Genomic DNA, 23,008 nt, shown 5'->3' with positions numbered 1-23,008 from the left:
AATATATTCAAAAAGTAGCCGATTTAATACAGCTTTCGAAACTATTAAATGAGTAGAGTCTTTCTAATTTATCTATTTCACTTTAAAATCCAAAGATTAGGTAAAGAAAATTCTGGTCATTGAGCTTACTAACTTATAAAAATTCTTTTGGTAAATGTATAAAAATATTAAAGGTCTAGCTTATCAAATCAATATAAGATAAATTAAATCTATCTATCTATTTATATTCTTATGCCTCAAAAATTTATAAGAAATAAATCTGTTTTTTAAGCTAAAAAGGATAGCAAGTAACTTAGATAAAATTAAATAGATATTTAGAAACTTGAATAACTATATTATTATGATGGGTCTTAACTTTATAAAATATTAATATATTCATTTATACATACATTCTCTTATTTAACTAAGTTTTTTATCATTAATTCAATCAAACAAACATGTGTATTTAACAAAATGAAAAAGAAAGAATAAATTATAAAAAATAAAAAATTTATGTGAAATTGAATTCTTCTAGATACTTTATCTTTTTGTTTGCAGAAAATAAAAAATTACTCGAAAAATTCAGAAATTTATCAAAAATTAATTAATTAAATATCAATTATAAAATCAAAGTAGAAACTAATTAAATAATTAATTATTAATAAGCAAACAAGCAAAAAAACAAACAAATTAACAAACTAACTAATTATTAGATAATTTAATTAATCAGCTAAGTTAAGAAAAAAACAAATAAGCAAGCAATACACTAGTAAATAAGCGTGTAACAAATAGATAGACAAGGGAATATTGTTGAAAATTTAGCATAAAAGCAAGCAAGTTTTATTAAGCAAAGGAAATCAATATTAATTAAATGTCAGGAGAAAAAACAAAAGTTCGTTTAACGTCATTGGATATCACTGCATTAGTCACTGAATTAAAGTAAAAGCTAATTGGTCTCAGGTAAAATAAAAATAGATTAATATGATTTTATAGATTCAGACAGCAGACAAAGAATATTTCAAGCTGAAACCTTTTTTTTTGCAAAGATAAACTAAATATTTTTTATATTGAATATAAAATAGAGTTTCTAATATTTATGACATCAATCAAAAGACCTATCTCTTCAAGCTAGCCAGAGGAGAAACCAAGGAGTTCTTATTAATTGAAAATGGTAAAAAATTGCGCCTAAAAAATAATCCCTATAGAAAACTATTTTAAGACATTCAATGAAATTAAAAAAATATATTATAAAATAAAGGTATTCGTTTCCACACTACAGACATATAGCAAGAGAAAAGTAAGATGCCTTCAGGATTTACAATGAAGGTACTTTGTTATTTAATTTAATATTATTGATTGATTTCACAAAAAAATTATTAATGAAATTAGTTCAGAAAGTATTTAAGATCTAAGAGATTAGAAGACATTAAGCAAATAGGAGTTGAAAGAGTTATTATTCTCACTTTTGGTAGTGGTGAATCAACAAATCATATCATTCTCGAAATGTATTCTAGTGTAAATAACCAATAATTATTATTTTTGAGTGCTAAATCATTCTAAGACCTTTTTGTAATCAAAAAATACAGGGTAACATCATTTTAACAGACAAAGACTTTAATATCATTTTACTGATGAGATAGCATCAATTCACTGAAACCATTAAGTAATTAATTGCATTATTTGTGTTATTATTTTGAGATCATTTGCTACTTAGTTTAAAAATTCAGTTTAGATAAATAAACATATGAATACAATCAATAAATATCTTTACAAATTTAAAATTTCAAAAAAGGCAAATTTGCCTATTGATTTAAAGGCCAATATATAAATAGAACTGAGGAATATTTAATATCAAATAAAACAAAATTTAATCTTATTTGCTAAATACTTTTTATACAAATCAAATTAATAGGACTGCAATAGGAGAAAGGTATCCATTTGAATAAGCAGCAAATTTATATTTGGAAAAATTCGATACTTCAGAATCTATCATAGAAGAACTTATCAAGCAAAAGGAGAATTAAGAAGAAAATAATGAGTAGGAAGAAAAAAACGAAGATAAAAAATAAAAAAATAACGATAAAGAGGAAGAAGAAAAAGATGAAGATGAAGCTGACAAAAAAAAGAAAAACAAACAAAAAAAAGAAACAAAAGATGGCAAAAATAATTAAAAAGATCAAGATAAGTAAAAGAAAGACGGAAAAAGTAAAAATAATTAATTAATTTTAATTTGAAAAAATTAAAAGTGTTTTATTTCTAATTAAATTAATAATTATTAAAAGTATTTTAACTTAATTTAAATTCACTTAAAATAATAAAAATATTTTATTTTTAGCTCAAAATTAAATAGTTTTAAAAATAGTAAAATAGAATAAAAATTAATTTTTAAAATAGTAAAATAGAATAAAAATTAATTTTAAAAATAGTAAAATAGTATAAAAATTAATTGTAAAAATAAAAAGTAAAATAGAATAGAAAGAATTTAATAAATTTTAAAGAAATTTTTTTATAATTAAATTATTTTATTAACGAATGAATGAAGGATTAATGAAAATTAAAAATTTTTATAATTAATAGAAAATAATGCTGCTAAAGCTACTAAAGGCTATAAGCTAAGGGAAATAGTCTTCAAGATTGTTCCCTCTTTGCATAATCCTGTTATTGATCATATTATTTCTTCTAATGGATTAAACCCAAATTAAAAAGTTACTGTTGCAGATGTTGCAATTATTAAGCAAATGGCAGATAAATGCAAGGACCTTATCCTCGACTTCTAAAAGACTGTGCATTAGGGCTACTTGATCGTTTCAGATAAAAAGGAGGTAAAGCATAGACCAAATAAATAGGAATAGCAATAAATAGAAGGAGCTTAAAACAATGATGAAATTCCTACTGAAAAAGCTAAAGAAGAAAAGAAAGAAGAAGAAAAAGAAAAGTATTTCGATTTCTCTCCTTTGTATTTAACCTGTCACGAAGGCAAAAAGTTCATTGAAAATAACTCTTTTAATGCAAGTGTCGATAAATACTTTTAAGTTATGGCATAAAAGATCCAAGAAGAATAAAATGATGTTGAATCTATTGCATGGAAAAAATATGAAAATATAAAAAATGATTAATTGAATAGAATTCAAAAACTTAAAAATGAATAGGAAGAGTATGTTGTTAAAGCTTAATTAATTGAAATGAATATTGATTATGTAGACGCAATCATCAATGTAAATTAATTATTCTTTTTTTCTATAAATCAGAATTATTCAATTTTGTTTATTTAATAAAGATCATTAAGACTTTAAAGTCAAGTGGAGAGTCTTGGGACAAAATTACTAAGATGATCAACGAAGGTAAGAAAAACGGCGATCCTATGGCATATTTGATTCACAGTTTAGATTTTGAAAACAACGAAATCAGTGTTTTGTTGGGAGATCCATGTGATGATATGGAAGAATATACTGTTGTTGCTATTGATATTGCTTATTCTGCTCACTAGAATGCTAGGAATTATTACGAAAACAAAAAGAAAAACATAGTCAAAGAAAAAAAAACTCTTGACGCCTCAAAGTTAGCTTTGAAGTAAGCTGAAAAAACTGCATTAAAAGAAATAGAAAATGTAAAATTTAAATTCTAAAATAAAGTTGTTTAATTGGTTATTTAAAAACTATAAAGCTTAAGTTAAAGAATAACGTTGTAAATACAAGAAAGCAATACTGGTTTGAAAAGTTCTACTGGTTTATTTCAAGTGAAAATTATCTTGTTATTTCAGGTAGAGATATGCAATAAAACGAAATTATTGTCAAAAAATACATGAGAAAGGTAGATAATACAATTATAATAAAATTATTAGGAAATATTTAACTTAAAATCATTTTAATCATTTATTTTTTCAAGTTTAAATTTATTAATTTACTTTTTTTGCTTAAAAATTTTATTCTAATTAAAGGGAGATATTTATATGCATGCTGATTTCCATGGTGCTGCCAGTACAATTATTAAGAATCCTTTTAAAGACATCCCCGTCTCTTAATAAACTATTGAAGAAGCAGCTATAGCTACTATCTGTCGTTCAAAGGCTTGGGAAGCAAAAATTATTGCTTCAGCTTGGTGGGTATATGATCATTAAGTATCGAAAAGAGCAGAAACTGGTAATTATTTTTTTGAAAAAGCTCTTTAATTTTTAATTTTTTGATTGAATTTCTCATTTATATTTAAAATAAAGGTGAATATTTGCCTTCTGGTAGTTTTATGATTAGAGGAAAAAAGAATTTCATATACCCTGCTAGAATGGAAATGGGTTGCACTCTTCTTTACAAGTTAGATGACTAATTTGTTGAGAAACATTTAAATGATAGAAGAAGAAAGGATAAAGATGACAACACTACAACAGTTAGTGGAGTTTAAATTGATAACTAGAATGATTTCGATGAAACTAATTTTGAAATTAGACCTAATATGCAATTAGAGTCATAATAATCAGATCAAGGAGTTTCTATTGTAAACGAGGATCCATTTGCTCAACAACAATAACAAAACAAAATAGAATAAGTTCCTATCCTTCTTCAAAAGGCTTCTACTAGCGTTATTGATGAAGAAGTTACAATGATTAGATTAAATGTACCTCCTTAGCCTAAACCAAAGAATGCACAATAAATCTAGAAAGAAATTTAATAAGCTAAATAAAAAAATAAATAACAATAAAAAGATGATAAAAGCTAATCTAAAAATGGCAATGATGGTAAGAAATCTAAAGATCAAAAAGATGCTAAGAAAAAAGATAACAAAAAGAATGACTCTTCAAGTGAATCTGACAAAGAAGATGAAAAATAAAACAATAATAAACCAGTCCCAAGAGGGAAAAAAAATAAAATTAAAAAAATGCAAGAAAAGTATGCAGATCAAGATGAAGAAGAAAGATAACTTAGAATGCATTTGATTGGTGCTAAGTAGATGAAAGACGTTAAAATTAAAGAAGACTAAGCCTTCTCGAAAAAGAACAACACAAAAGATAAAGATAACAAGGGAAAAAACAACAAAGATAAAGATAGTAAGAACTAAAAGCAATAATAAATTGAGGACGAAGAAGAACTTGAAATTCCCTGTGGTGTTCCTAAAAAAGCCGACGATTAAATTTCTAAGGGCTCAATTGAAGTTGAAGCTTGTGAAGATTTATCACTTAACTAAATTCCCAGCAAAATCACTGAATAATTATCTGCTGTAGATCTAAATAAAGACCAAGCAGAAGAGCCCAGCTAAGAAAAACCTGCTGAGGAAGAATCAGTTAAAGATGCTAAACCAAGCTAAGAAAAAGAAAATGAAGATGAATTAAGTAACCCAGAAGATGGAGATAACGAAGAAGATGATGAACTTGCTGAGCAAAAAGCTAACGAATAAAACAAGATAGATGAAGATGTTAAAGATGAAATCATCGACAGTGAGTTGTAAGAGCTTTCTAGATTAGCAACATTTACATATCCTGAAGGTATTAATTTCTTTCTATAAAATTTTATTATATTTATTGTAATATTTCAAATTTGCATAAGATAAAAACAATTTAGATTTAATTTTAAGCTTATAATTAATTTTTTTGTATCAGATTTTAAAAAATAATTTTAAATTTGTCTTAAATTCAAGATTTTATATTAATTTATTAAATATATTAATTTAATATATTAAAAAAATAGAAACATACTCATCTACTTTATTAATGTGTGCTCCTTATAATACTATATCTATTCTTAACAGTAAGTACAAAATTAAACTTGTTCCAGGTACTCTTAAGAAAGGAAAAGGTAAAAATTTATTACTTTTATGTATATTAATAAAGATGATAATAATTATTATCAAAAGCTGCTAAATCTATTGTTCACTTCTTTTAGAGCTCTAAAGATACTAATCAATAAGAGAAAAAGTGTTTAAAGAATATGACTGAGTAAGAAATTATCAATTGTATTATTGGTAACGTGAAACTTGCAGGTGCGGGTAATAAAATTTATCAATTAATTTGAATTAGTTTTAAATTAAATGTAATTTATTTAATTAATTAAAAAGGATTGCAAAAGATCAAAGACAAAGAAAAACAAGCCAAAAAGCAAGCTAGAAAAACAAAAGATGCTGCTCAAGAAAAGAAATGAGCTCGCTTTGTCTAATTTAAAATAAAAACAACCAAAACAAACACAAAATTATCAAGTAAATAATAAATAAATATAGTTATTTACTATTTAGCTATTAATTAGCTAATAAATTAAATTAAAAACATTAACTAACTAACTATCTATCTAGCCTCAATCAATAACTAAGTAATTAAATTAATTAGTTAAGTAAATTATACAAACAAACAAAACATTCAAAGAGTTATAAAAACTAAAACAAATAATTATTGATAGAATTCAATTAAGTAATTTAATTAATTAAAAGAAAAATAAGTTTATTTTTATATATAAGATTTATAAGCCTTCATTTAATATTTGTTATTTAAAATTTATTAATTAACCATTTCAAAACTCAAATTCATTTATTTTTCTCAATTTAGTATTTATTTATTTATTTTTCAAGAAATTAATGAGCAAATTAATTAATTAGTTTGCTTAAATATTTTGAAAAAATTCTTTAAGATAAATTATTTAAATTTATTTTTTATGATTGTTATTTTAAATTTTAAACATATTTTATTATTGGTTTGAAACTTATTCAAAATCATTTTTATTGCTTTATTAACTTAATCTAGACGAAATTCAAACTCATTCCTTTGAAAAATAAAATTCTAAGATTTCTTTTGCAATGTTATACCCATTCTTAGGACTGTATCTCTCAGGCCTTAAGAAAAATTTAACATTTTCAGGGTTGAAATTCATCATTTTTTATAATTGAGTTTGTGGAAGATTTCCAAAACCGATAATTGCGCCTATTAAACAGCCAACAATTGAACCAAATAAACAACTATCACTTTTAATAATTATAAGAATTTAATAAATAAAATTTTAATTAATTTAATTTAATTTAATTTACCCTCCATATGAGAAAATATTTTAAAGAGAACTTTCAAATCCAAAGTTATGGTAGAAAAAATAAAATGCCATGTAAACAGCGAACTGAAGAGGCTATTACTAAATAGTAAGATGATCAAATACCTTCATAATAGGATTTGTAGAATGTTAGAGTATTTCAATAATTTAGCTATCCATGATATGAGTGAGGCAGAACTTCATAGTTTTTTCGAATATACTTTTTCTATCTAGGTTTGAGTTTATTATTTATTTAATGCAATAACAAATAGCAAGACAAGCGTTTGTCAGCAGCTAATCTGATGGATGGGTAAACATCAAAACTAAACTTTTTATAATTTTGATCATATCTTCATCCATAACAGCACTGGTAAATACTGCTAAAAAGCAAACTCTAGCTAAAACTTCTACTTAATTATCTTCATTTTAATCAAACAAAAATTTCTGTTATATTTATTTGTATAGTTCCTCTGGTTTGATATCATCTTATAAATTAGAAACTTGTCTAAGTACTTTATAAAACTATTTATTATCAATATTAAATGGAGGTCTTGAATTAACCCACTCAATCAAATTCATAGCAATTTCCTTTTAATCAAAAACTCCGTATTTACAGCTAAGTCCATACCTTTTTATAATTAAAATTATATTAATAAACTTACATTTTATCCAAAAAAAAATAATGCTTTAAATAATAATCTCTTTATTAAATTGATAGAATTTTTAAATGTAAAACCAAGCAAAGCTTTTAACCATTTTTTTTCATTTTTATTAAATAAGAAAAGAAAGAATTTTTTTAATAAATTTGAATAAAACGTATTAAAAACTATTAATTTTTAAATTAAAAAAAAGAATGATAAATTAATGAAAAAATTAATCGAATAAATATTATTTTTTTACCCAATTTCAAGAGATAATTCAGATATTTCTGAAAGTTGTGCAGGGTTAGGCAAAATGATGCTCGGCTGATATTCCATATTGATTGATTGTTAGATTTCTTTGATGGAAAATTATTTTTTGTATCTGATGAACAATCCCATAGAATCTCCTAAAAATGAACCAAATATACACCCCAAATACAAATCTAATTTTTTGTTGTAAATTTCTGTTTTTTGAAATAAATCCAATTTGGATAAATGCATGGAGTTTACAGAATGTAAATAACTAGTCCTCTCTTAGAAAGCAACATTATTCTCATTAACTTATTTTTTGTGAGAATTTCTAATATTTTGTTATATGTCTTATTAATCAAAAACATTAAATGAGCTGTTTATATTTTTACTTGAAAGAAAAGTTGGTGAATCATAACCGCCATTACTTTCTTATTCATTATTTTCGTTTAATTTTCGAAGTGAACCTTAAAATTAATTATTGTTGTTATTTTCATTATTCTAGCTGACTTTCGAGTTTGATAAATTAAAATTAACATTCTTCACTTTTTGATTTTATTCTAAACTTTAGACATCACTTTCTCTCTAAGTATCATCTTTATATCTTAAGTTACTTTTATTTACATAATTTTATCTATCTAAACTCTTTTTGCTTGGATTATTTAAAATTATATTATCATTACTCTTTTCAATTTGATTTGTATTAATTCCGTTTTTTTGAGGGCTGTTATAGATATGGCTATTTCCATTTCTAAAGTTTATATGATTATTTTATTGTTAAATTATATCTTTTCTATCATTTTATTTAATAAATTTATTATTTTCGTTATTTGCTGTTTAATTTATTTTTTCGTTTATAGTGCTATTATTACCTGATGCGTTATTTTTATAATTATCAGGATTTGCTCTATTCTATAAGTATTAATTTATATTATTATAATTATTGCTATCAATAAAGTTATTTTTTTTGTTAATATTTAATTTGAAAATATTTTTATTTTTAAGAGGTGAATTTTGATTGTTATCAATTTGTTAAATGTGCTAAATTTGCTATTATTATCCTTAAAAATGTTATTTTGGTGTAAAATTTCCTTCTTTTTTTTCATGCAAGTTTGAAGGAGAAATAGGTAGACTGTTTATGATTTGATCCGTAGTTAGTGGAGTTTCTTATATTGGAGTATAGTTTTACTTTACAAACCTTTCTTGATAAACAGGAGAGTAAAAATTTTACGGTTCATGATATTAATCACTTTTATTTAGTTAATTTAATTTTTATTTAAATTAATTTTAAGCATTTTATAAAAAATTTGAATCTCTTTGCTAATTGATAGCTCCATTATAACTTAATTTATTATTTTTGTTATTATTTTAAATATCTGTTTCTTTTCTTTAACCATTACTAAATATTTTATTATTTTCTTAAATAGCCTCTGTATAGAAATTTTCAGATTCAATCGTATAATTATTTTATTTATTAGATTGCTTAATTTTATTTAAACTGTAAACGATTTTTTCTATTATGCTGAATATATTTGTTGTTGTTGTCTACTTTATCTGCTAATTGTCTTGATCTTGTAAAATTTAAAAGTAAAATTTACTGAAATATTCATCAAATATTATGCTTGAACAAGTGCTGAAGACAAAATCAGCGTATTCACTCATGTTTATTATGTCTTGTGGTTTTAAGTTACCATTTTTTGTTGTAATTACTATCTTACTAAAGCTGTTTTTATCTTAGTGATTGCTTATATTATCATTTAATTATTATAGAATGCTTTCTTGACTCCTTTTAAGGAAATATATCAAGCTATTTGTCAAATAATCTTCAAAAAGCTACGGTTTTTGGATATCTTTACAAGACTATATATAAATTTTTGTCAATTGTTCGAAAATAGTTTTTCTTAAATTGAATACATATTTATCAACATAGTTGATTGTGTTTTTATTTAACACCTTATACATTAACAACTCATCTAAAAACTAGCTTGAAAACTACTATTATACTGGCTCACTGAGAAGAAAAGCTAACTGATCTTATTAAAAATAAATTTATTATTTAAGTATTAGTGCTTACTAATCACATAAAAGATATTTATTTATTTCTATGTTTCTTGTTTTTATTATTTGCATATTTTGTATTTAAACTTAAGTTTTATGCAAAACTAATACATATATTTAATAGTTGCTTATATCTTTGTGCACGGAAGGGTTTATATTTAGTGAAGGACTTGCTTATTGCTAATGTTTTAAAACGGAGATACACATTTACATCATTTGAGTAGCTTTTAAGACAAACTCTATATTGCTATATCCTGTTAAAGAGATGTTTCTGCAATCTATAAATTGCGTATTTATAGCATTTTAAGAAAGCTCTCTAAATGTTAAATTAATAATGGGAATGTAAATAAACTCTTCATTCGCGTACTTGCTAAACTATAATTGATCTATGTTTAAATTTGCTACGGCTTAGTCATATTATTTAACTTTATTGTTTTTATCAAAATTTTGATTTTAATTGTGAGGAAATAAATTTTATTGAGACTGATTGAGCATTTCATCAATTGAAACAAAAAGCTCTTACAGAATTTGAATTGAACAGAATTAGTTGAATATCCTGTCATTCAATGGCTGAATAAATTTATTGCCCTAAAATTCTTGCAGCATTACGTTAAGTAGACAACGATCAAATTATAATCTCTACTGAACAATATTCTTCATCTTCTACCAATCAGTAATCAAATTGACAGAGAGAATAGGGACATTTAGTTAGTATCGATTCATTTCAAAGCAAAACTACTGCTCCAAATATAACCCTAGAGGATCGTTTATAATCGACTATATTTTCACATTTTATAAGTAAGCAATTTTGTTGAGCTTTTGGTGAGCATTTATTTCCCTAACAAATTCACTTTTGAATAATTGTGATTGCAGCAAAATAGGAATCTAATTTGTATTTATAAACTTAAACTAAGCCTTAACTGCCTCTAGTTATTACTAATCAGTACCTTCGTCACATTCTAAAGTGAACTATTCAGCTACCTTAGTATTACACTATGAGCAACAATTCTACCCCATTAAATTTCCTATTTTTATATACTTTATAGCTTTAAAAACACTTAATAGTTTATTATCGATATGTAAATAAATAAATCTAAATTGACTTAATTTTCAAAAAAATCAATATATCAGTTAAATATAAATTGAAGAGCTTTTCTTGTTTGACAAGTCAATTATTTATTTATTAAGGAATGAATATTATTATTACTAACTTAATTTATTATTAACATGTGCCTTCTGCATAAAAAATGATTTCCTTTAAATTGAAGGATATTTATTATTTTTTATTTTTAGGATAAAATAATAAATCAAATGTAGATAAAATTCACTGTTCTTTTGAATTTTTTTGTACTTTCTTTTGCCATTCTTTTATGTAATAAAGTTAGTTACTCATTTGCTTAATAATATTTTTCTATTTTAAAAAAATCAATTTTTATTTTTATTTTTTTGTAAAATCTAATTTAGTTCAAAAAGATGAATGAATGAATGAATATAGTAATTAATTTTTATAAAAATTATGAGTAATTATTTTGAAAGTCTTTCTTAAACTGACTTATTTTTTTAAATATTAAGCATGAGTTTAATGAACTCTTTATTGAGAGATTATAATTGATTGATTTTACTTTCAAATTTTTAATAAATTATTTAATGAATTAAATAAAAGTGAATTCTTTAAGATTTCTTAAATCAATTTATGTCTGATGACAATCAATAATTTTTAAAATAAAAATTTAAATTAAATGTATTTCGTTTCAAAAAATTATTAATTTAGCCATGAATATTTGAATGATAAATTATCTAATTTAATAATACATATTCTCATTGAAAATTAAAGATTTTTTTTAATATGTTAAATTTAAAATTTTTTTTTAAAATATAAATAAATTTTGTTACATGATGATATATATATAGATAATCCTCTAATTAAAATATCATGAACTGAGTAGGTACAGATCGTGATATTTCATTTAATTTTTATGATTTAAAACTAATTTTACACTTTCTATTTTTTATTATAAAAAATTTTTTCATAATTTAATATTTTATTTAAAAAAATTAGAAGAAAAATCAACATATTTAGAAAATGATAATTAGTAAGAGAAGAGATATATTTGATTAAATTGATATATCAAATTTAAATTAATATCTATTACATAAAAATGAACTATTTCTTTATGTTTTTGTCCTCATTAATTAATTAAGATCCTCATAATTGAAATTTTTTTCAAGTTTTAGGTTTTAATATCAACAAAATTATTTTTCGATAAAATTATGTCATAATTAAATAGGGTCTAGTCTGTCTTTATTACTTAATTAATGAGAATTTGCAATAAATTTATTTCTACTCATTTATTACATGAATAAAACTGAAAAACCTACTATAAAATATAGTTTTTTTAAGATTTAAGTACTCAATTTTATGAATTTTTTCAATATAGGAAATTAAATTTTTTGTTTATATCTTCCTAAAAGCAAATTTTATTAATTAATATTTCTGTTCTCTTTCTAAAATTATTTGTTCTGTTTATCCAAATAAAGTCTATATAAAGCTAAATTAATTTTTCTATATTTTTATATTTAATTAAATTTCCATAAACTGATTTTTTTTATTTTTGAACAAATAATAAATAAATAAAAACATGATATAATAGAAAAAACATTTCAATAATCTACAAGATGTTATTATCTATTTTTTAAAGAATCTTCTTTAAATTTATATTTCTTAATAAAAAAAGTTTTTAGACTTCTCGATTTAATCTAATTCAGCTCTCAGTACACAATAGTAAATTAAATTTGTTATTATGATTAAAATTTTTTTTTATATTTAATTTTCAAATTATTTACAATACTATTTTTCTAATGTTTTCCAATTGATATTCTTGTCTATATTGATTGAAACATTGTTAGTTTTACAATATTTTTTAAATTATTTTTAATTCAAATTTTACTTTGATTATTAATTTCTTATCATTTGATATGTTTTTTCATTTTTTAATACTAACTAATTAAATATATATTTTTTCTTCAATGTTTAAAAAGGTCTAATTAAGTTGGTGAGGCAGATGAATCAGCCTTAGGCTCTGCTTTAGCAAACTGTGCTAATTTCTCAAATTTGGAACTTGATTTTAGGTAAAAACAATTTATTTGTTTTGGATTTTTTATTTTTTTAATATAAAATGGAATTTAAAACAATAAAATTTTCTTTTAATTTATTTATTAACTTTTTATTAGGCTAATAATTATTTATTATTCTGGTTGTTTTTTTTGTCTATTAATTTAACTCATTTATTTTTTAATTTTTAACCTTTACTATGATTATTATTTCATTTATTTGCTATTATTTCTTATTTTTCTTCTAATTTACTAATTATTTTTTTCTTCAATACTTATAAAGTAGAAACAAAATTGGTGCAATTAATATATCTTGCTTAGGTTCTGCTTTAGTAAATTTCACTAATCTCTAAACTTTGGTACTTGAACTCAGGTTAAACTAATTTATCTGTTTAGGATTTTGTTTATTTTTTTAATTAAAAGGAATTTAAAACAATAAAATTCTTTTACTTTATTTAATAGCTTTTTATTTATTTATTTCATTTATATTTCTTTTTATTCAACTAGTGCTTTATTTTTCTTTATTAATTTAATTGATTTTTTATTTTCAATTTTTGCTTTGAATATTCATTATTCATTTATTATTATTATTATTTCATATTTTTTCTTCATATTTTCCTTCTAACTAACTAACTAATAATTAATTATAATTTTTTCTTCAATATTCAAAAAGATACAATTAAATTGGTGAAAAAGGTACATTATGCTTAGGTTCTACTTTAGCATAGTCCATTAATCTCTAAAATTTGGCACTTGGTCTTGAGTAAAAACAGTTTGTTTGTTTTTGATTTCATATTTTTTTATGTGAAAATGAATTTAAAACAATGAAAATCTTTTCATTAATTAATTAATTCATTAGTTTTTATTAGATATATTTTTCTTTTATATTATGCTTATTATTTTTTTATCTTCTTAATTTAACTGATTCATATTTTCATTTCAACTTTTGCTTTTATTATCAATTAATTTGTTTATTATTGTTTGTTCCATATTTTTTGTTCTTTTTTTTTCCTTCTAATTAAATAATTAATTTGATATTTTTTTAATATTAAATAGGAATAATTAAATTGGTAATATTGGTACTACAAAATTAAGTTCTGCTTTAGCATAGTGCACTAATCTCTCAAATTTAAAACTTTATCTTACGTAAAAATAGATTATTTGTTTTTTTTTTTTAATATTTTTTAATAAGAAAATCAATTTAAAACAATAAAACTCTTTTTATTTATTAATTTATTTATTAACTTTTTATTTGATTTATTTTTCTTTTTTATTTTGCTTATATTTTTTTTCTTCATAATTTAATACATTTGTATTTAAATTTGCAATTATATATTGATAATTAACTAACTAATTTCTTATTATTTCATATTTTTCTTTATTTTTTCCTTCTAGCTTACTAATTAATTAATTCTTCAATGTTTAAAAAGGAAAAATTAAATTGGTGATGAAGGTGCATAAAGCTTAGGTTTTAATTTAGCAAATTGCTCTAATCTCTCAAATTTGGCTCTAATTCTAGAGTAAGAATAATTTATTTGTTTTGGATTTAATATTTTTTTAACATAAAAAAGAGTTTTAATATTTTTTTAACATAAAAAAGAATTTAAAACAGTAAAAATTTTTATATTTATTTTTTGATTTTTTATATGATTAATTTTTCATTTTTATTCTATTGATACTTTTAATTTTCTTTCTTTATTAATTTAACTCATTTATTTTTTAATTTTCAACAATTACATTGACTACAAATTAATTCATTACTTATTATTTCATATTTTTTCTTCATTTTTCCTTCTAACTAATTAATAAATAGCTAAGTGAGTTACTAATTAATTTAATTAATAATATACAATTAATACGATATTTAAAAAGGTTTAATGAAATTTGTACATTTTGCTTAGGTACTGCTTTATAAAACAACACTAATCTCTAAAGTTTGGAACTTGTTCTTAGGTAAAAACAGATTAGTTGTTTTATATTTTCATATTTTTTAATACAAAAATGAATACGAAACAAACAATAATACTCCTTTAATTTATTTAACAGCTTTCTTTTTATTTGATTTTTTTTCTTTTTTATTCCCATTGCATTATTTTATTCCTAAACTTAATTCAATCATTTTTTATTTTCAACTTTTGATTTAAATATTAATAATGTCATTTTTTATTATTTCCTATTTTTTCTTCACATTTTCCTTCTAATTAACTAATTAATTCTTCAATGTTTAAAAAGGAAAAATTAAATTGTTGATGAAGGTGTATCAGCCTTAGGTTTTTCTTTAGTAAAGTACACTAATCTCTCAAATTTGACACTTATTGTTGCGTAAAATTTTTTTCTTTTTTCATTTTTAACATTTTCTTTTCATATTTTTTCTTTCAACTTACTAATTAATAATATATTTCTTCTTCAATATTTAAAAAGATAGAATTAAATTGGCTATGAAGGTGCATCAGGCTTAGGTATTGCTTTAGCAAAGTGCAATAACCTCTAAAATTTGAATCTTTATCTTGGGTAAAATAGTTTTGGATTTAGATACATTTTTATATAAAATAGATTTAAAACAATAATTATCTTTGTAAATTTATTTTTTTATAAGTTTTTCTTTTTTTATTTTTTTTATGCTTTTTTTTTTCAACCATATTAATTAATTTTCAACTTTCAATTTAATTGTTTATTAATACATTTTTTATTATTTTATATATTATTTCTTCATTTTTTCTGATAATTAACATAAATTATACCAAATAAAATTATTTCTGAATATTTTTTTTATTCAATATTTAAAAAGCTTTAATAATATTCGCGATGAGGGTGCATCAGGTTTAGGTTCTGCTTTAGCTAACTGTATTAATCTCTTGAATTTAAATCTTTATTTAAGGTAAAATAGCTTATTAGTTTGGTTGGGATTTTGATATTTTTTAATATAAAAAGGATTTTAAAACAAAAAAACTCTTTTAAAATATTTATTAGATTTTATAAGATTAATTTTTTCCTTTTTTATAATGCTTATATTTTTTTATTAATTTAACTCATTAATTTTATCATTTTCAACTTTTGCTTTGATATTTAATTTCTTATTATTTCTTTTTTTTTCTTCATTTTTCCTTTTTCTTCAATATATAAAAAGTGATAATTAAATTGGTGATACAGGTGCATCAAACTTAGGCTTCTCTTTAGCAAAGTGCACTAATCTCTAAAATTTAGGACTTTATCTTGAGTAAAAACAATTTATTTTTTTAGAATTTTCATTTAAGGGGGGAGGGGGGTACGAAAAATTTTTTTTAATTTTAAAAATTTTAGCATAGTAAGGTTAAAATTGACATTGGTATGCTACCTAAAAAAAAAATTTTTTTTCGTACCCCCTTAATATAAAAATTAATTTAAAGGAATAAAGCCTTTTTAATTAATTTATTTTTTAGCTTTACATTTGATTTATTTTTCTTTGTTATTCTTGTTTTGTTTTTTTTTCCCTTGTTTAATTTAAACCATTTAATTTTTTCATTTTGAACTTTTTCATTTGAATTTTAACTAATTTTTTTTCCTATTATTTCACATATATCCTTTTAATAACTAATTAATCATATTTTTTCTTCAAAATTTAAAAAGTGAGAATTAAGTTGGTGATGAAGGTACATCAGGCATAGGTTTTATTTTAGAAAACTGCATAAATATCTCAAATTTTGAACTTGGTCTTGGGTAAAACAGCTTATTTGTTTTGGATTTTCATATTTTTTAAAATAAAAATGAATTTAAATAATAAATATCTTCTAATTATTTTTATTTAGCTTTTTATTTAATTTACATTTCTTCTTTAATCTACTTTTATTTTTTCTTCTTCTTAATCTAATTCCTTTATTTTTTAATGAAAAATTTAGTTTTGAGTGTTTATTAATAAATTAGTTTCTTATTATTTCATATTTTTCATTTTAACTAACTTATTAATAATATATTTTTTCTTCAATATTTAAAAAGTATGAATATTATTTGCTTTTAGGAGGTATCAAATTTCGGTTCTTCTTTAGCAAACTTCACAAATTTATCTAATTTGACTCTTGAACTCTAGTAAAAATATATTATTTGTTTAAGATTTTGATATTTTTTAATTTAAAAAGTAATTTAAAATAATAAAACCATTTAATTTATTTATTTATTTATTTACTTTTTATTTGATTTACTTATCTTCTTTATTTTGTTTATATTTTTTTTGTTTCTTTCTTTCTTAATTTAATTAATTTCTAACTATTTCATATTTTTTCTTCATTCTTTTCTTTTAACACACAAATTAAATACATATTTTTTCATTCAATATTTAAAAAGTGAGAATTAAATTGCTGATGAAGGTGCGTCAGCCTTAGGCTCTGCTTTAGCAAGGTATACTAATCTCTCAAATTTGAAACTTTATCTCTAGTAAAAATATTTTATTTATTTTGGATTTTCATATTTTTTAATATAAAAATGAATTTAACCCATTAAAACTATTTAGATCCAATTATTTATGAATTCATTTGATTTATTTTTCTTATTTATTTTGCTTTTTTCAACTTCTTAATTAAACTCCTTCATTTTATAATTTTTCAATTTTACTTTGAATCTAAATTAATTAATTAACTCATTTGTTATTATTTCATATTTTTTCTTAAATTTTTCCTTATAATCTAAAAATTAAAAAAATATATTTTCTTATATATTAAAAAGTTTAAATTAAATTGGTGCAATTGGCGCATTAGGCTTAGGTTCTGGTTTAGCTTAGTGCAATAATCTCTCAAATTTGATACTTGATCTTAGGTAAATTTAGTTGATTAGTTTTGAATTTTGTTATTTTTTAATATAAAAATGAATTGAAAACAACAAAACTCTTTTAATTTACTTACTTACTTATAAGGTTTTTTTTATTTATTTTTCCTGTTTATTCTGCTTGAGTATTTTATTTTTTTTTTCATTTAACTTATTTATTTTTTTATTTTCAATTTTCTCTTTGATTATTAATAAATTCATTTCTCATTTTTTCTTCATATTTTCCTATTAATTACATAAATAAATATTCTTCAATATTTAAAAAGGTTGAATCAAATTGGTGATGAAGGTGCATCAGGTTTAGGTTTTTCTTTAGAAAAGTCCACTAAGCTCTCAAATTTGGAACTTTGTATTGGGTAAAAACAAACAAACAAACAATTTATTTGTTTTTTATTTTTATATTTTTTAAAATAAAAATGAATTAAAAACAACAAAATTAACTCTTTAATTTGTTTATTAACTTTTTATTTGATTTATATTTCTTTTTTATTTTGCTTGTATTTTTTACATTATTAATTATAAATCATTCATTTTTTATTTTCAACTTTTACTTTAATCATTAATTAATTCATTTGTTGTTATTTCATTTTTTTCTACTAATTAAATAATTAAAAATTTATATTTTTTTCAATATTTAAAAAGGGAAAATTAAATTGGTCCAATTGGTGCATTTAGCTTAGGTTCTAATTTAGCAAAGTTCACTAATCTCTCAAATTTGAAACTTAATCTGATGTAAAAACAATTTATTTTTTTTGTTGGATTTTTAAATTTTTAACATAATAAGGAATTTAAAACAATAAATTTTTTTTTAATTTAGAAAGATTCTTATTGATTTATTTTTCTTTTTTATTCTATTTATATATATTTTTTAATTAATTTATCTCTTTTATTCTTTTTAAATACAGCTTTTGCTTTGAATATTAGTTAATTTCTTATTATTTCATATTTTTTCCTTCTAAATAGATAATAAATTATTTATATTTTTTTCAATATATAAAAAGTAATAGTTAAATTGGCGGTGAAGGTGCATCAAACTTATGTTCTGCTTTAGCAAAAAGCACTAATATCTTAAAATTGGAGCTTTTACTTGGGTAAAAAAACTTTATTTGCTTTGGATTTTGATATTTTTTAAATTTAAAATGAATTTAAAACTGTAAAACTCTTTTAATTTATTCATTTGATTAATATTTAGTTTTATTAAAATTTATAATTTAAACTTATTATTATTGTTAATTTTAATTATTAATTTACATTAATTTCTATTAAAAGATAAAATGAAATCAATGAATCAGAAAATTTGAAAGTTCAGAGCAAGTAACTCAAATCAAAAAGGTTAGTTGTTTAAAACATATATTTTTGATACTAAATAAATGATGAAAATAAGATGAATAAATATACAAATACTTTAATAATAGAATATAATATGTTTAATTATTGCTATTTGCAGCAAATTTTTTCTGTAGCTGAAATGCTACATGTTAAAATTAATTAAAAAATAAATAAATTAATTAATATTTTAATTTATGTTATTTTACATTTATATATTTATTTGTTTACTTTTTAATTTAAAATTAATAATTTTAATTTTATTTTTTTTAAATTAAAAAAGAATATTTAAATTTATTGATAATTAATTTTATGTAGTTTTTCCTTTTCTTATTTTATTAAATTAAATATTAATTAATTTATATATAATAAATCACAATTTTATGCTTAAAAAGATTGTGGAAGATTTTGTGAGAATTAATGAGGAACTACGGTATTCTACATGTGCATTTTTTTATTAATTTTCACCACAAATAAATCTATTTATTGAATTTGAATTTTGTTTTGAGTATATTGATAATCATGTTTTATTTAGAATTTTTTAAATGTGTAAAATTGATTTAGTTATTAAAAAAGAAAAATTAATCATTAAAATTTTTTAATTTACAAAGAAGATTTTTGTTTATTAAAATTGGATTTAGAGAAGTATATTACATTAAATGACTTTTTTTTTCATAAATTTAGTATGAAGATATTTATTAAATTTCATTTTTATAATTGCAATTTCTTAAGAGTATTTTTTTAGCTTTAATCATATTAACCTAATTAATTCATCATTAGTACGAGGGCAGCTTTTACAATAAAATATAAAAATAATTTATATATTTATTATATTTAAATAAATAAACAGATGTAATCTTATTTCTTATGAAGTTAAGTTTTTAGATAGATAAATAAATACCTTTTGTTTCATTGACAAAAAAATTTAATTAAATATTTTATCATTTATCAACCAATATGTATTTAGTTTATAAGATTAAAAATCTGATGATTAAAGTAAATTTAGATTTTGAATTGTGATTGATTTACATAAATTTGGAAATAAAATAAATCAGTTTTTTCTATTCAATTTCAGGTTACTAAAATTTGTATGGAAAAATTGAAATTAATTATTTTTTTTAATTTAAACAGCATAAATTTAAGATCATATAATTAAGATATCTTTACTAAGATATTTAAAGGTTTCTAATTATTTAACAAGATAAAAGTTTGACTTATAGATTAAATTTGAAAATATTTCTAAAGAAAATTATTTTTTATTGATTGATAGAATATAATAAATAAATTTTAGTGTAATAAATTTATCTTTGCCTATATAATTTTATTATGTTTCTACAAATTTTCTTAAAAGAATATTATTTATTTAATTCTTACTTATTTACTGGTCAATAATCTTATTGCTTAGCTTAACATGTAATTAAAGAGAAATCTATTATTGACTTTTATTAATTTTTATATATAGAGGCTTTTTAGGTTTGATTACCAACCAAAAAAGATAATCACTAGAAAGATATCTATGCATCCACAAAATAAATAAATTTTTGTATTATATGTTTAGGAAGGAGCTTGTGACTTTACCATTTTAATAATTTCTTTCATTTTATAAAAGTATTATTATAAATTATTTTATTTCATGATAAATAAATTACACAAATTAATAAGAAATCAAGATACCATCTTTTTAAGAAGCAAATTTAAGTAACCTTGGAAAAATTTATATTGTCTGATATTCTCATTATCTAAAAAAGAAGAAATTAATTAGTGATCATTATTTTATTCTCTGAATTAATATTTGAGATTAATTAAAAATACAAACAAAACTTAATAATAAAGAAAAAAAACAGGTATAAAAACATAAAAGCTAACAAAAATATGTTACTTTTTATCATTTTAATTTTCACTTCAATTATTAGATGTGATGATTTTCAAGTAAATTTAGTTACAGACGGTATCAATTCTAGTACTAATGTTGTTTTAAGTAGTTTGAATTCCTAATAGTGTTTGCCAAACTCTTGCAATAATCAATTTTGCAGCGGTGTTTTTGAACTTTCATAGGAATGTTCATAAATACATACTAATACTTTGATATTTCCACATTTTCAAGTCGCATCTATAGTTGATGTAGGAGTAACAAATAATGCAATAGCAGATGGAATTAAGAATCTTATTTAACTTTTTAATGAAATAAATTTGAATTATACTAATTTTATTATGACTGATTATACAAATTTTGCTGTTAATGCTGATTGCAATATTTATTCTTATAGGCTTACTTATTTTTTTTAAGTTTTGAGTATTATGAATACGGGGAGTGACTAAATGAAAACTACAATCTTTGATTTTAATACACATCTAAATTCTTATATTTATAGATATTAAATTAGCATTAACACTTGTCATCCTACATGCTTATTATGTAATGGAATAACTTTAAATGACTGCACAAGCTGTTAATAAGTAGCAAGTTTTTCGAATGGATCAAGTGGATCTTGTTCTTGTACAAATTCTTCTGACTATTTTTAAAATGGATAATGCGTTAATTCTTGTTCTACCAATTATGTACCTAATGGTAAATATTGCTACTATAATTATGGTTGTTCAACTCCTGACCCATCAAATAACGGTAAATGCTAAACTTGTGCAAGTGGATTTTATAATAATGATGGAATTTGCTAGACCCAAAATACTGTACCTCCAGGATATGTCCAACAAGGATCTAATTTTATATTAAAAGCATCTTAAAATCCATAGTAAGTTTAAAATATTTAATATTATCTTAAGGCATTTACTAGCTATACTTTTTCTGATTTAGAGGTTACTAATAAAGGTTTTTCTGTAACTCCTGGAAGACCACAGTAACCTTTAGTTACTTCTTGTAAAGGCGTAAACATCTTGGGTGGTTTTATGGTTATCTAATATAATACAGTTATACAGTTCCCTTCTATTACAATTTCTACTTAGTATTACTAAATCTTTTTTACTGTTTATTTGATTGATTTTGATACAAATTTGTCACCATCATAAATAAATGTTGTGCTCTCTGATGGAAGCCAACTCTCCAGTTACACTGTTTCTACTAATAAGTCTACAGCATATTATTGCGGATTAAATTAAATGGATACGATTGATTCATTTTCTTTTGTATACAAAATTGGAGCGTCTCCAAGTAATTAAATAACTAAAAATTTTCAAATTATAAATAAAAGTAGGATTACTTATGCTGGTTCTCCAGTGGCACAGGGATATCTAGGTATTAGAGATATTACTGTAATTGGATTTGACTGTATTAATTGTACAGACTGTATTGAGTATATATGTACATCTTGTGTAGATTACTATTTTCTAAATTCTTCAAAATTTTGTGAAAAATGTTTTGATCCTAATTGCATAAAATGTAGCGGAAAAAATTAACAAGATTGTATTTCTTGTAATTCTGTAAAGCCATATTTTTTATAAGATGATCATTCTTGCACTGATTGTAAATTAAATGGATATTATAGTTAATCAAATAATTGTTTGAAATGCATTCCGAATTGCCAAACGTGTTCAAATGGAAGCACTTGTGATTTATGCTAATCTGGCTATCTTATTCATGAGTAAACAAATAAATGTGTTATTTGTTCATAACAATCAGGATATTACTCTTCAGGAAAATATTGTAAATAATGTAATGTAGCTTGTAAAGAATGCTCAGGACCTACTGATTTAGATTGTACTATATGTAACTAATTATATTTCCAAATCGATACAACTACAAAGCGTTGTTAAACTTGTCCAAACAATGCATATCTAAGTTCCTCTAAATAAAATTGTTAAATATGTAATTATTAATGCTCTCTATGTGATAAATATAGC

At 21.5% G+C, this 23,008-nt stretch overlaps 3 protein-coding genes across 3 annotated transcripts in view; 2 read left to right on the top strand and 1 right to left on the bottom strand. All coding sequences in view use genetic code 6, as the record gives it.

Moving 5' to 3' along the window:
* Positions 1–850: 850 nt before the first annotated feature.
* Positions 851–6,104, top strand: TTHERM_00180930 (fibronectin-binding protein A, amine-terminal protein; the record flags this gene model as incomplete). The annotated part of the gene is made up of 14 exons (XM_001008760.3): positions 851–939; positions 1,062–1,150; positions 1,238–1,305; positions 1,369–1,494; positions 1,566–1,642; positions 1,892–2,184; positions 2,557–3,194; positions 3,257–3,586; positions 3,643–3,789; positions 3,917–4,118; positions 4,193–5,452; positions 5,655–5,762; positions 5,821–5,952; positions 6,022–6,104. 14 exons carry the CDS (start codon positions 851–853, stop codon positions 6,102–6,104), a joined length of 3,642 nt encoding a protein of 1,213 aa, XP_001008760.1.
* A 606-nt stretch (positions 6,105–6,710) lies between these two features.
* TTHERM_00180920 (ADP-ribosylglycohydrolase) lies at positions 6,711–11,005 on the bottom strand (the record flags this gene model as incomplete). Its single annotated transcript, XM_001008759.2, has 3 exons — positions 7,875–11,005; positions 6,979–7,602; positions 6,711–6,915 (listed from the first exon to the last, which is right to left on the bottom strand). Exons 1-3 carry the CDS (start codon positions 10,937–10,939, stop codon positions 6,711–6,713), a joined length of 3,894 nt encoding a protein of 1,297 aa, XP_001008759.2. The 5' UTR covers positions 10,940–11,005.
* A 1,556-nt stretch (positions 11,006–12,561) lies between these two features.
* The window catches only part of TTHERM_00179910 (hypothetical protein), a gene marked incomplete at both ends in the record, with an annotated part of 10,621 nt that continues 174 nt past the window's right edge, over positions 12,562–23,008 (top strand). The window contains 21 exons of the mRNA XM_001008757.4: positions 12,562–12,600; positions 12,658–12,704; positions 12,962–13,051; positions 13,317–13,406; positions 13,707–13,796; positions 14,090–14,179; positions 14,464–14,553; positions 14,906–14,986; positions 15,266–15,355; positions 15,455–15,544; positions 15,822–15,911; positions 16,161–16,250; positions 16,640–16,729; positions 17,006–17,095; positions 17,351–17,440; positions 17,729–17,818; positions 18,094–18,183; positions 18,470–18,559; positions 18,829–18,918; positions 19,097–19,141; positions 21,067–22,874. Coding sequence (XP_001008757.4) covers positions 12,562–12,600; positions 12,658–12,704; positions 12,962–13,051; positions 13,317–13,406; positions 13,707–13,796; positions 14,090–14,179; positions 14,464–14,553; positions 14,906–14,986; positions 15,266–15,355; positions 15,455–15,544; positions 15,822–15,911; positions 16,161–16,250; positions 16,640–16,729; positions 17,006–17,095; positions 17,351–17,440; positions 17,729–17,818; positions 18,094–18,183; positions 18,470–18,559; positions 18,829–18,918; positions 19,097–19,141; positions 21,067–22,874 — 3,460 coding nt within the window. The remainder of the gene's footprint in view (positions 12,601–12,657; positions 12,705–12,961; positions 13,052–13,316; positions 13,407–13,706; positions 13,797–14,089; positions 14,180–14,463; positions 14,554–14,905; positions 14,987–15,265; positions 15,356–15,454; positions 15,545–15,821; positions 15,912–16,160; positions 16,251–16,639; positions 16,730–17,005; positions 17,096–17,350; positions 17,441–17,728; positions 17,819–18,093; positions 18,184–18,469; positions 18,560–18,828; positions 18,919–19,096; positions 19,142–21,066; positions 22,875–23,008) is intronic.

The sequence above is a fragment of the Tetrahymena thermophila genome, assembly GCF_000189635.1.
Source record: "Tetrahymena thermophila SB210 genomic scaffold scf_8254798, whole genome shotgun sequence".
In the NCBI taxonomy this organism is placed as follows: Eukaryota; Ciliophora; class Oligohymenophorea; order Hymenostomatida; family Tetrahymenidae; genus Tetrahymena; species Tetrahymena thermophila.
This window is presented reverse-complemented; position numbering and strand designations above follow the sequence as displayed.